General features: G+C 48.9%; 1 protein-coding gene across 1 annotated transcript; it reads left to right on the plus strand.

Annotated features, from left to right (window-relative positions):
- Positions 1-6,262: 6,262 nt before the first annotated feature.
- On the plus strand, positions 6,263-12,693 carry VPS72 (vacuolar protein sorting 72 homolog). The gene is made up of 6 exons (XM_035098891.2): positions 6,263-6,427; positions 7,152-7,304; positions 7,963-8,074; positions 9,043-9,225; positions 9,346-9,490; positions 10,874-12,693. Exons 1-6 carry the CDS (start codon positions 6,278-6,280, stop codon positions 11,262-11,264), a joined length of 1,134 nt encoding a protein of 377 aa, XP_034954782.1. The 5' UTR covers positions 6,263-6,277; the 3' UTR covers positions 11,265-12,693.
- Positions 12,694-12,747: the final 54 nt, after the last annotated feature.

Genomic DNA, 12,747 nt, shown 5'->3' on the forward strand with positions numbered 1-12,747 from the left:
GAATCATTCCCACAGAAGAAGCACCACCACTTCCTATTCTGCTTTTGTCCGCCTCCCACCACCCACAAAAGGGTCTCAACTCCTTCTGACCTGCAAATAATACTCCTACAACTCCAGGAAAAAAAACCACACATGCAGGAGCTCAGACCGCAAGTCAGCGAGCCAGCCAGCTCCTTCCTTTACAGAGTGCCCAGTGTCCACACAAGCTCCCTTGGGGGAATAGACTGGAGGACACTGCCCCAAGGACCTCCCTGTGTCCCCTGCTCGCATTAACCTTCCCCACCCTCAAACACTAGGAACCTAAGATGCTGCCTTAAGACAGTCAGTCAGAAGCTTGGGTCTGTCTAGTTTAGTATTGTCTACGCTAACTGGCAGCAGATCTCCAGGCTTTCTAACAGGGACCGATGGGATCAAACATGGGACTTGCTACATGCAACGAAGGTGCCCTACCAATGAGTGACAGTGCTACCCCATAACACTCTTGTTAAACTGAAAAGAAAAACAAAGTCATTCATACACAGAAGAAACTTTGAGGACTCAACCCGCAACCTCAAACCACCAACCACTTGCTTCTCCACAAGGGCCCCTCCTTGGGACCCGCTCATCTACTGCCCAGTGAACTGCATACAACACAAGTTATACCACAGTCTCCACATCCGCCATAAGGAAGGCCCCAGTCCTTTCCTCCAGGAAAGGGGGATGCCCCCTCCTGAACACCCCCACCAAAGCAGGGACTTGTTTCCTTAAGCGACCCCACATCCCACACAAAAATATGTTCGCTCCCAGAATCCTCTCTCTTTATGCCGAGGTGCAATCACTCACTCACCATATGTTCAGTGTCATGGCAGGCTCCCACTGCCCCCCTGTTTGGGGGAACCCTCTCCAAATCCCAGCAATCACCCCCAATTATTGGAATATCATGGACCACCATGACAGCCCCTTTCTGAGGCAATAGAGAGAAAGCCCCCCACACTGAAGGAGGCACTTCGTTCATCCATGCAACGCGACCCCCAGGACACCCCAACCCAAACAGGGGGGTCCACTGCCTCCCCATTGCTCAGCAAAAAGGGTCTGATTCATTATATCACCCTATACACAAAAGAACACACGCACACCCACGCCAATCCTAGAGACTCTGCCACCTCTAACCTTCCATTTAATTTTTATTTAACGGCAACATTATACCCAAAGCTTCTATTCTCTGAAATCTGCAGTTTTAGTATATGGTTGCATTTTTAAACAAATTGTTGTTGAACTCTGCCTTCAGTGCTACTTACAAGCAGGAAGGTTGCTTTTCAATTAATGGAATCCGCACTGGGGTGGTGGAATACATCCCCCCACAACTCTTTGGAGCCTTCCCATACACCCCATATTCAAAGCCAACTACAGTACTCCCCCTGCTGAGAAATAAGAAAAAGGCCCTTCCATACCCCACGCATTGATCGCTCCCCAAATAAAAGCTCCCTCTCCCCAAACCCATCACACTTTCCCCTAATGTGAAGCGCCCCCCCCAATAAAACCCACATCCACCTCCTTTCTCCCTCTTTGGAGGGAGTCTCATAACCCACCCCAAATATATACAGTATTCCATTGCAAGCAACATAAGATCTGCCAACTATCTCCATACATTTGCCCCTTCTTTCCCCCCTCATTTCCCCCCCCCCAGGGGCAGAAGTCACTTTTCACACACACCCCAACCCCCCCCCTGGGGTCGGGGAGAAAAGAAAGCTGTAGATTTTCTACTGTGGGGGATTCGGGGTCCCCCAAATATACAAGGGGTGGGGGGAGACTGACACCCCATTGTGAGTGAGTGGGGGGTCTCACTCACCTCTCCCACCCTAAACTGCCCTCCCCACTCACAGGGGGAGCCAGTCTCTTTCTCCTCCTCCTCCTGTGAATTGGGGGAGCTGAGACCCTTCAATAAAACAGCTTTCTCCCCCACCCAGACACCTGGGTGAGATTCATTTACCTCACATAAAGATGCAAAGGCCCCCCTCCCCAATCTTTCTATTCCCCCCCTCCATGCAGCTCTCTTACTCACACGGGGGTCTCAGAGGAACACATTTTAAGACCCCCTCCCCAAATATCCATTCCTGCCCACCACAGAGTGGGAATCCCCCCCCAACCAACGTTCCTCTCCGAGATTTAACACACACACACCCGCCACAGAAAAGGGAGTCACAACCTCGCCCCTCACCTGAGGAAACGCCGCTGCTCCCCCCAGGCTCGGGCCCGGCTGACGCCATTTTACCGATTCACCCTCCTTTCCGCCTCCTTTTCTTTAAAAAAATTATTCCGTATTATTATCAATTTTTTTAAAAAAATAGTATTTTTTCGCCGCCTCGCTTTGCCTCACGGCTGTAATTCTCTTTTTCTTGTTTCTTTCTCCACACCGCTCTTCATCATTATCACCCCCCCAGGCTCTTCACTTGGTCTCGCCCGCCTCGCTTTGAGCCGCGACTGCGGGCCGCACCACCCGCGCGCTCAGAGGGGTTGCCACGCCTCCTCCCCTGACCCGTCTCTGATTTTTCACGTCCACAAACACGCACAACCCCCGCTTCCTCTCGTGGACCCGCCCAAACGGCGCCGGCACAAACCAATGCACGCAAAGGGGAGGGTGGAGCGTCAGAGCGGCGGCTGGGCAAGATGGGTGGGGGGGGAAGCTCTGCCTTGTTTATAACGGACCGCGGGTAAGGGGACCGGCACTGCGCATGCGCCAGGAGGGAAGTGGGCGGCCGGGGCTCTGAAGAAGGCAGCCATGCGTCGTGTGGGAGTGGGCGTGGCTCCACGGCATCTCAACGAGCACTGGCCTAGTTGACGTTGCCATAGCAACGCCAGGCTGGGCCACCCCGGCCCCTGAGGGATGCTACTTGATGCAGCTACACCGTTGCCATGGTAATGCGGCCTTGTTCGATCTGTGCAGTGGGATGACCTCATCAGATGTGACACCACACCATATTATTATTATTATTATTCCATTATTATTAAAAATAGCAACAGAAACACTAATAAAGATAACACACCTCCCACTACTTTTGTATCAAAATTAGCTTTTGCATCCTAGCAAAAGCGTTTTATATAATCTCTGCCCCGTGAAGGCCTCATCAAATGTGACACACCAGCAACAATCCCATCGTAGCCAGTGTCAGGATGAGGAACTGGGAGAACAGGGTTCAAATCCCAACACAGCCATCAAGCCCACTTGTGTGACCTTAGGTTAGTCACTGCCTCTTTTAGCAATACTGTCACAAGATTGTTGTGAGGAGCAAATGAGGAGGGGGGAAACCACATATGCCACCTTGAGCTCCTTGGAGAAAAAGGTGAGATAGAAATGCAATAAAATGAATAACATTAGCAATGTGAATAAAAAAATAGCACTAGCATTACAGCAAATTAGCATGAGGCATTCGGTCTCCAGCATTGTTTAACACCATTTTAGTTAGTGGTGACAGAGGACCCCGGGTTAGGGAATCCAGATCTAACTAATGTTCACTATGGAACGAGCATGCAATATCTCTTCACTGCCCCTCAGCTGCAGAATGCATTGGCTTTTATCTCGATTAGTAAGGATTATCGCCTTCTCCCCTTTTTTTAAAGCAGCACAGAGAGATTACCTGAAAGCCCTTCCTTCTGTTGCTGTCCAGAGATCAGAGCAATGCTTCGGTGGATATTTTACAGTCCAAAATCACCTAATGAAATCAAACCACTCCATTTTACAATAGGCCTTGTGACCCAAGCCTTTGCAAGAAAAAGGAATATCTCCATACCATTTCCTTCCACCTTGATGAGTTTTACCTGAAGTTTAACAAACAGGTTGAAGGAAGCATGTGGGTGTGTATGTGGAAAGTTCTGACTTCTGTGTTGCTGTATTGTAGCTTACTATATAAAAGTAAGTCTTATATCTTTAGCTCCACTTATTTTTCCCTCTGGCCCTGCCCACTATTGACAGGTGGCCCCCAGAAGGCTGCCTCTAACAGAATGTGGCCCTTGGCCTGAAAATGGTTCACACCACACCTGTATAAAATGGACCTAACTCTGCTGAGTTGTGCAATCTTTTCAAAATCTATTTAAAGGAGGTGCTCTTCGGTGGAAGGCACAGATTCCTGTTTTGCTGCAGGCACAATTCTGAACAGGAACTGGAAGAGAGAGAAAACCCTTACCAGGAAGACTTGCATCACTTATGCAAGCTTGGTTCCCCTTTCGATTTCAGATGGTGTTAAGCAACTAACAATCCAAAGGCCAAACCAGCAGCTTAAACGACAAAGTGGAGGTCACTGTATTCAGTTTCACTAGGCAGCTGGCTCAGATCACATTAGATAAAAGGGGGGGAAATCTTGGCCAGCTTCCCAGAGGAGGAGGAAAGTTCAGCAGGCAAACTCCAGAGGCTTCCTGCTCATCATCACATTTTTAGGCCCTGGAATAAGACATATAAAAACCAATAAACTTGGGGGAGTGACATAAATGGACCTGAATGGCAACTTAATTCAAATTCTCTGACCTTTGCTGCATAATTAGGCTTCATAGCCCCCATACAACTCAACAGATCACCGGTAATCTTATACTCCCACCTGGGGAGAAGTTTCAGTGACCCCATCAAAGCACAATTTGAAGTTCTTACTTACCCCCAGTGGTAAGCCGCCATGCTACACATTTCATTATAAACCAAATCCTGAAACTTTTCAAGTAAAAGTCTACCATAAATGAAAGTACATGCCACATTGATCATGACCTCACCAACTAAGTGGTGACAATGTTGAAAACATGTGATAATTTGACAAATAATAATAATAATAATAATAATAATAATAATTTTATTATTTACACCCTGCCCATCTGGCCGGGTTTTCCCAGCCCTCTGGGTGGCTTACAACATATCTAAAAACTTTATTAAAACATCAGTCCTTGAACTTCCCTAAACAGGGCTGCCTTCAGATGCCTTCTAAAAGTCAGATAGTTGTTTATTTCCTTGACATCTGAAGGGAGGGTGTTCTACCGGGCGGGCACTACTACTGAGAAAGCCCTCTGCCTGGTTCCCTGTAACTGTAACAGAACTAGAAACTGATTTTAATGGATGACTGGCCCCTATTTTGTTCCAGTCTTGAATCTAAATTATATTGTCTATATCCAGTGGTATTTTTCTAGAAAAAAGAGGTGCCGGAACTCACCATGAACACCTCCCTCGTTCTCTTAGAATGGCAATGGCGCCCACCTGAGGGGTGCCAGAAATAAGTTCCAGCAAGTTCTGACTGAAAAAAAGCCCTGCCTATTATCTGATTCCCAGACCTTCAACAGTGGTTCCACAGTACCATAAGTAACATGCAGGGGGTTGGACTAGAATGATGATCCTTCAACAAGATGATCTTTAGGGGCACCTTCCAGTTCTCCACTGTTATGATTCTATGTACCAATACATGAAAAGCTAAGATGGCTCTTCAGCTCTCTAAGAATGAAGTCACCAGTGTTTCAGTTGAAAGGAACCTCCATTCAAAGAGGCAGTCAACCTCTGGATATCAGTTGTGGGTGGAGGGAGAGGGAAAATTGCAGGATTTGTGGGCTTTCTGGAGGAATCTGTTTCACCAGTGTTGGTGGTGGTGGGGCGAGTTAGCCTTCATTCAGCAGAGCAGCGATGGCATTCTTGGAAGAGTCCACCAGCAAATACTAGCCACAAGCAGCAGATGAAACTCTTAAATTTTTTATTAAATTTGATGTTAAATTCGTAACAAATTTTGAAAAGCAATAAAAATAAATTGGTAAAAAAGAGAAGTAGATGAAACTTCCAAATGCAGAGGTAGTGCACGTCTGAGTGGTGCTGCTTTGCAGGCTGTCTCTGCCTGCATTTGGAGACAGAATGCTGAACTTTGCAAAGGGCAGGGGATTAAGCAAATACATGAAAAATAGGCCTATCGGAGCATGATTGTTACATGAATTTCCAGTTTCTGCAAGGGCATTAATAAAAGTAGGCTTTCAAAGAGGCAGCCAATAAAAGTAGGCTGTCTTCTGAACACCCAGCTTGCAGATGCTCCCCGTAAGCGTCTTGTTGGAAACCCATCGACTTTCTCGGCGTTCGATTCCCCTCCACAATCTCTGCGTCGACGCTCAACTAGTCGTGTCTACCCACCATCGGCGTCCGTTAGCTCGGCGCTCGATGGCTCCTCCCTCCCGTCATTCAAGCGCAGGCCTCCCGGAGACGTTGCGAACAGCCCCGCAACGCAGGGCGCGTGGTCGCGAGCCGACGGCATCGATCGCCACTCCGCTCTCCCTGGGGAAAGACTAAAAAATGGCGGCGGCGGCGGCGGCGGCGTCCGCTTCGACGGGCCTGGCTGGAGGCCGAGCGCCGCGGCGGACGGCAGGGAACCGGCTCTCGGGGCTGCTCGAAGCGGAGGAAGAGGACGAGTTTTATAAGACGACATACGGGGGCTTCACGGAGGTAGGGGGCGGGACTTGGGTTGATGGGCAGCGGTAGGGTGCGTGGTTGGTCCAGGAGCGGGCTGGACTCCGAGCTCGTGGCCGAGGCGGCGCTTGCTTGTGATTGGCTGGAAGGAGGCGGGATAGGCGGGGCTACAGAGGCATGGGTCCCGTTTAGTTTGTAGTGTGTGCAATACGTATAATATAAATATTAATTTCTGGAAAGTTTGAACCAAGAAGGTCCAGCGCTTTCTCTCCACCAGCAGTTCTACCCGCATCTTCTTTTCTGCAACAGGTTGCTTGGCAGTAGACTGCTCCTGGACAGGGTGGTTTCTTTTAGTGATGGTGGCTGAATAAGTCATCTTGGTAGATAGAGGGAAGTATCTCATTTACATCCTACCTATCTTCTGCCAGGAGCTCAAGGTAGCCTACGTAATTATTTCCCCTCATTTAACTCCCACAACGACCCTGTGTGGTAGGCTAGGCAGTCACCCAGTCAGCTTCATGGCTTGAGTGGGAATTTGAACCCTGGTCACCTAGGTATTGGTATGACACTTTAACCACACTGATTTTGGATGTCCTTTCCCATTTTCTCCTTTTTTTACAAGGTGTGGCTTAAAGGCTAGAGGGGTGGGTAAAAGATCTGCTGCGGTTGGCTTGGGGGACACACAAATTGAGTCTCTTGCCATTGCTGTTCAGAGAGCGAGCTCTCCCCACCCAACCATCTTCTCTCGGCTGCCCTGCAGGAATCTGGTGATGATGAGTACAAAGGCGACCAGTCAGACAGTGACGACGAAGTAGATTCCGACTTTGATATTGACGAGGGAGATGAGCCCAGCAGCGATCAGGATGACAATGAGCCCAAGCGGAAGCGGAGGGTTGTCACCAAAGCCTACAAGGTATGTGTAACAGGAGATGGGCAGAGCCGGGCATGCGGATGCCCTCCTGAAACGCCAAATCCATTAATGGGAGAGAGCAGGGCTGGTGGGAATGCTGAGCTCAAACTGCAGCAGTGTCTGAGTCGCTCTTGTGTCTCCACTGAGAGGCAAGCAAAGCGGAGCGAGGCATTTGCCCACTGCTGCAATGGAGACTGCTGGGAGTGCAGAAAAAGAAAGTGGTGAGGGAGGTGTTTGTGTGCAAGAGGCAATACTCTCGTCCCATGCGAACCGTGGGATTATCCATGGGGCGGGGAGAGTTGGCAACTTTCTGCCTGGGGTTTGAGGAGAGTGGGCAGCACATGCAAGGAGTCCCTGTGGGAAGTCATTTTAAGAACTACCATTTAGCTTTTTAAGGACCTGAATTTGCTTTTCCTCTTCCCTCCCCCTCCCTTTTTTCCTTTTGTGTCCTGCTTTCTTAGACCATAAGTCTAGAAGGGACTGTCTTGTTTTTGATTGATTGTATATAAGTTGCTCTGGGAGCCTTTTGTTGGTTGAAGAGTCAAGAAAATGTAAGCTCTGACCTTTCATGCTTTTTAAACACCTGGTGGCTTTTCATTCTGCTGTTGAATCACATCTATAAACCGCCCTTCCTAATTTCTGTCGTTTGAATCCTCCGTAGGAACCCATCAAGAGCCTGAGGCCGAAGAAGGCAGACATTCCTGTAAGCAGCTCTCAGAAAGTGAGAGAGGAAAAGCTGGCCCCAGCCGAGCTCCAAGATGACCTCGGAGACAGTAAGTGCCCATTTTGAGTGTGCATTAATTAATAAGTCTCAGATCCTTTTTACACCAGCGATGAGGAAGCTTTCTCAGCCTGAAGGCCATATCCTTTCATAGGTGACTTTCCAGGGGCTGCATGCTAGTGCTGCGCAGGGCCAGAAGAAGAGTGGTAGAGCACTGAAGGCTACATCACAGCTACACAAAAATCAGCGATTTCTACGCGCACGCACATGCAAGAATGTAAGAGCAGCCTGGCATCTGGATCAGGCCAAAGGGCGCCATCTAGTCCAGCATCCTGTTCTCACAGAGGCCAACCAGATGCCCCAATGGGAAGCCCACAGGCAGCATCTGAGCACAATAGCACTTGTCCCTCCTACAGTTTCAAGCAGCTCGTCTTCAGAAACATCTCTGACAATGGAGGCAGAGCAGAGCCCTCATGGCTAGTAGCCACTGTTATAACCATGAATTTGTCCAATCCTTTTCTGAAGCCCTCCCAAGTTGGTGACCCCTGCTGCTTCCTACGGGAGCGAGTTCCGTAGTTTAACTGTGCACTGCCTGAATAAGTCCTTTTATGTGTCCTGAATGTTCCAGCTTCATTGGATCTCCACGAATTCTCATGTTACGAGAGAGGCAGACAAACCTTTTTCCATATCCACTTCCACACCTTTCTTTCCATTCAGACAAGCTGTTATCGCTGTTCAAAGGCATGTTATCATTCTTGATTATTTTAGTTATGGATCGCTTCCTATGAGGCATCCCTAAGTGATTTACAGTTGCCTTCCAGCCAGGCAGAAACACTTCAGAAGGGTGTGGATCAGGGCCTGTGAGTTGTTAGGCATAGGGAGAAGTGGGGTGGCTTGTGGATAGGCCCAAGGGCCAGTTAGAAAGACCTGGAGGGCCGTGCTTGAAAGTCCCAATATGAAATGCCGTGCTGTCCCCTCTTCTTGTTTCAAACTCCTTCCTCCTAACCGTCGCCTGCCCAGGCCGCAAACACATGCGCCAGTCGACGACCGAACACACGCGGCAGACCTTCCTACGCCTGCAGGAGCGCCAGGTGCAGTCAAAACGCAAAAAGGGGGCGGGCCCCAGCTACGACCGGCCCCTGACCCAGGAGGAGCTGCTGGAAGAGGCCAAGATCACAGAGGAGCTCAACATACGCTCTTTGGGTGAGTCAGGGTCCTGCGGTCTAGCAAAGTTACTAGTCCACAAGAATTATCCAGGAGCGGGTGTGCCGTATGTCAAAAGTTTGGGGTTGTCAGGAGCTTGGCTTCTTTTCTTCTGTGCAGAAACATACGAACGCTTGGAAGCAGACAAGAAGAGGCAGGTGCAGAAGAAGAGGAAATGTGTGGGGCCCACTATCCGCTACTACTCGGGGACCATGCCCCTTGTGTCCGACCTCGGCTTCAAGGAAGAGAATGTGGACGTTGAGGGGTAAGGGTTTCTGGCTTGCCCCTGGGATGGAGCAAGCTGGATGTGCGAAGCAGTAGGCACAAGTTCCTAGTCCTTAAGAAATTAGTCAGGCGTGGCTTGCCTTTCCAGGCATATCTTGAATCTGGGAGCATTGTCGGCCTAAAAAAGAAAACAAGAGAGCTCACTTTGTCTCCTAGTTTACAGAAACTGCCTGGTCACCTGGTGGGGATTCCATTCACCAAAAGCAACTAGGCAAGTGGTTATTCACAGCCTTGGGTTCAATTCCATATCCAGGCCAATTGTACATCCAGTCCGTTAGAGACCTGCATTTCTGCAAGTCGCAAACTAAGAACACTCTCTAAATTTTATGGCGGGTATGCATTGCTTAAACTAGCATATGGGCAGAGAGGCTTGATTATTACTATTTTCAGTTGGGCCTCTCTACCCATTATCTACCTTCACCGCTGAAGCCTGGAATACTACTGTGCCTCTGAGCATGTGCAAATTTCCTTTTCCTTCTCGCTGGGTGACCACAGCTGGTAGAATGGGAGATCATTCACCTGCCCTTCAGGCATTTAAGGGAAGGGCTCTAGCTCAGAATCGGAGCGTCTGCTTTGTATTCAGAACGTCCCAGGTCCAATCTCTGGCATCACCAGGTAGGGATGGAAAAGACTCTGCTCTGAGAACTCCAAGAGCTTCTGCCAGTCAGTGCAAACAATACTGTTCTAGGTGGACCAAGGGCCTGGCTAGGTATGAAACAGCTTCCTTGGTTCCTATTTAAAACCAGCCCTTCATTCAGAGCCATGAGGACTAGAATCTTACTACACTTTAAGTGGAAGGGCTATAGCTCAGTGGTAGAGCATCTGCTTTCCATGTAAAAGATCCCAGGTTCGGTCCATGGCATCTCCAGTGCCCCTTGTCTGGACCTCTGGAGAGCTACTGCCAGTTAGTGTAGACAGTCCTGAGATAAATGGTCTACTGGCTGCCTCACTAGGACTTAGTTGAATACAACTCCATGTCCATTCACTTCAGTGGGGCTACTCTGAGCAGGACTAACAGGTGCCACATAATACCCATTCCGCATTTGCAAGAACTTGATCTTTTAGTGCGGCAGCACTTACACTTCGGAACTCCCTGCCTATTGACGTCAGGCAGGTGTTTTCACTGTGCTCTTTTTGGCACCTGCTAAAAACGTTTTTCTTCAGGCAAGCCTAGTCAGGCCTTTAGAAAGTTGGTGCCAGTTTTAATTTGTTCTTATCTTAACTTTTCGTACATCTTAAATGTTTGTAGATTTTTTTTGTGAAGCTCTTCGAGGCTTCCCCCTCCCCCCCCAAAAAAATTTCAGGTTGCGTATCAATTTTGTGAAATTACAAATAACACTGGACCCTTTCCCGCTTGCTTCAGTTTGGACCAGGACATGCAGCCCCCACCCCTGGAGGCCCCACCAGCACCCTCCGCCTCGGCCGCCAAATGTTCGCGGACCTTCGTCACTTTCAGCGATGACGAGACTTTTGAGCGCGTCTTCCCGAAGTCTCGGGCCCCCAAGCTGCCTGTGAAGGAGGTCTGCCCCGTCACCCATAAGGCCGCCATCTACCGTGACCCCATCACTGACATCCCGTACTCCAACATCCGGGCCTTCAAGATAATCCGCGAGGCCTACAAGAAGTACATCACAGCCCATGGCCTGCCCAACGCTGCCGCAGCCGCCCTTGGGGCAGGGCCTCCCATGGCCGACTCCAGTGTCCGAGCCACCAGACAGAAGATCATCATCAAGCAAAGCATTCCGAATACGTAGGGCATGGGACCTTCCTTGCTGACTCCCCGTCCCGTTTCCACGAAACAGCTGTTCCTATTACTATAGCAAACACGACAAATAAATAGGCATGGCAGTAAGAACTGTCCTTCAAGGGAGAAACAGAGCCTGGTTATAAGGTCATTGGAAGAGTTTCTCAAATGTTCCAGTTTTATTCTGCTCACTTCTGTTCAAATACCATTAGAACAAAGATAATCTCTGGTCATAATTCCTTTTCCAGTAATGTGGTCATTTTCAGAAAGTCTGTCGGAAGCAGCCCATCTTGTTTCCGGCGTTTGGCAAGCCAGATTTTCCCCAAGATTCACAAATCAGCTGCTAACCACCTGCAATTTCATTTGCACCACAGCGGCCTCGTGTTAAAATGCCCGATTTGATTGCCTCTGTGTTTGCGATCCGTTCTTATCATACCACCACCAGTAATATTTACATACAGCTTAAGATGCAAAATCCCTGAGTAGCTTACACAGTATGTTAATTCAGAGAGAGAAAATGCATTTAAAACCCGAAATACAAAGAAATGCATCAGTAAAAAATGGAGAAGCCATCAATGAAACATTCCTTTAAATATCAATAACCTCAGGAACAGCACACAGAAGGGAGCCTGACCATTGGCCGGGTTGACTGGGGCAGAGGAGAGTCCAAACAACAGCTGAAGTGTCACAGGTTTCCCATCCCAGGTTTAAAAGATAAACCCAGCAATGGGATTTTGGCAAGGTTCTCAAACCAGACAACCAAAGCATTTTAATCAAAATGTCTCCTTTTAAAAAAAACAACCATAACCATCGCCCCACATTTTTGGCACAAATGCTTCTATTGACTGCTCACAGGTCGAAAAGTGCCCACTATTCCTAGCTAATTTGTTCTGGCTGCCTAAGAACATCACCAAAGGGTGGGCGTTACGCATCCAGCAAGCCACGAAACTTGTAAGTGCAGCCGATTGCAGTGGGGCTTCCTATCAAGAGAGCCCTGCTTGCAGAGGAGCAGCATCTGCATTTCCTTCGTAGCCGCACCCTTCTCTCCTGTTGCATGAACTCGGTCGCCTTGCGGGTCAAAGGGTGGACACTTACCAGACCAAATGAGGCCCACGCCTGCTGCAGGAGAGGGGGAGGTTTTGTGGAGGTCTTTCCACGAGGGCCAGAAGGTTGTCTTCCTTTGCAAATTGGGGGAACGGGAAGCTCTTTTTGTTGGGTCGAAGAAAAAGGCTTCAAGTCTTGACTGGATGGTCAAACGAGGCTCAGCATCTGAGTAGGACACAGGCGTGTGGGAGCATGAGCCTGCAGCCGTCGAACGAGAGCTGTTAGCGAGACATAAAGTCCTGCATTTTTTAAAATCAACTTGCAAAAATACTATCATTTTTTAAACAGTTTCAGCAGCCTGTAGAACATTTCTCTGAAAATAAACGGCTTTGATGTGATGTCTTCACCCTTGTGTGTTGCCTTCCTTGATTTTAAGGCTGATGTTGCCA

This window comes from Zootoca vivipara, chromosome 17 (genome assembly GCF_963506605.1).
Source record: "Zootoca vivipara chromosome 17, rZooViv1.1, whole genome shotgun sequence".
In the NCBI taxonomy this organism is placed as follows: domain Eukaryota; kingdom Metazoa; phylum Chordata; class Lepidosauria; order Squamata; family Lacertidae; genus Zootoca; species Zootoca vivipara.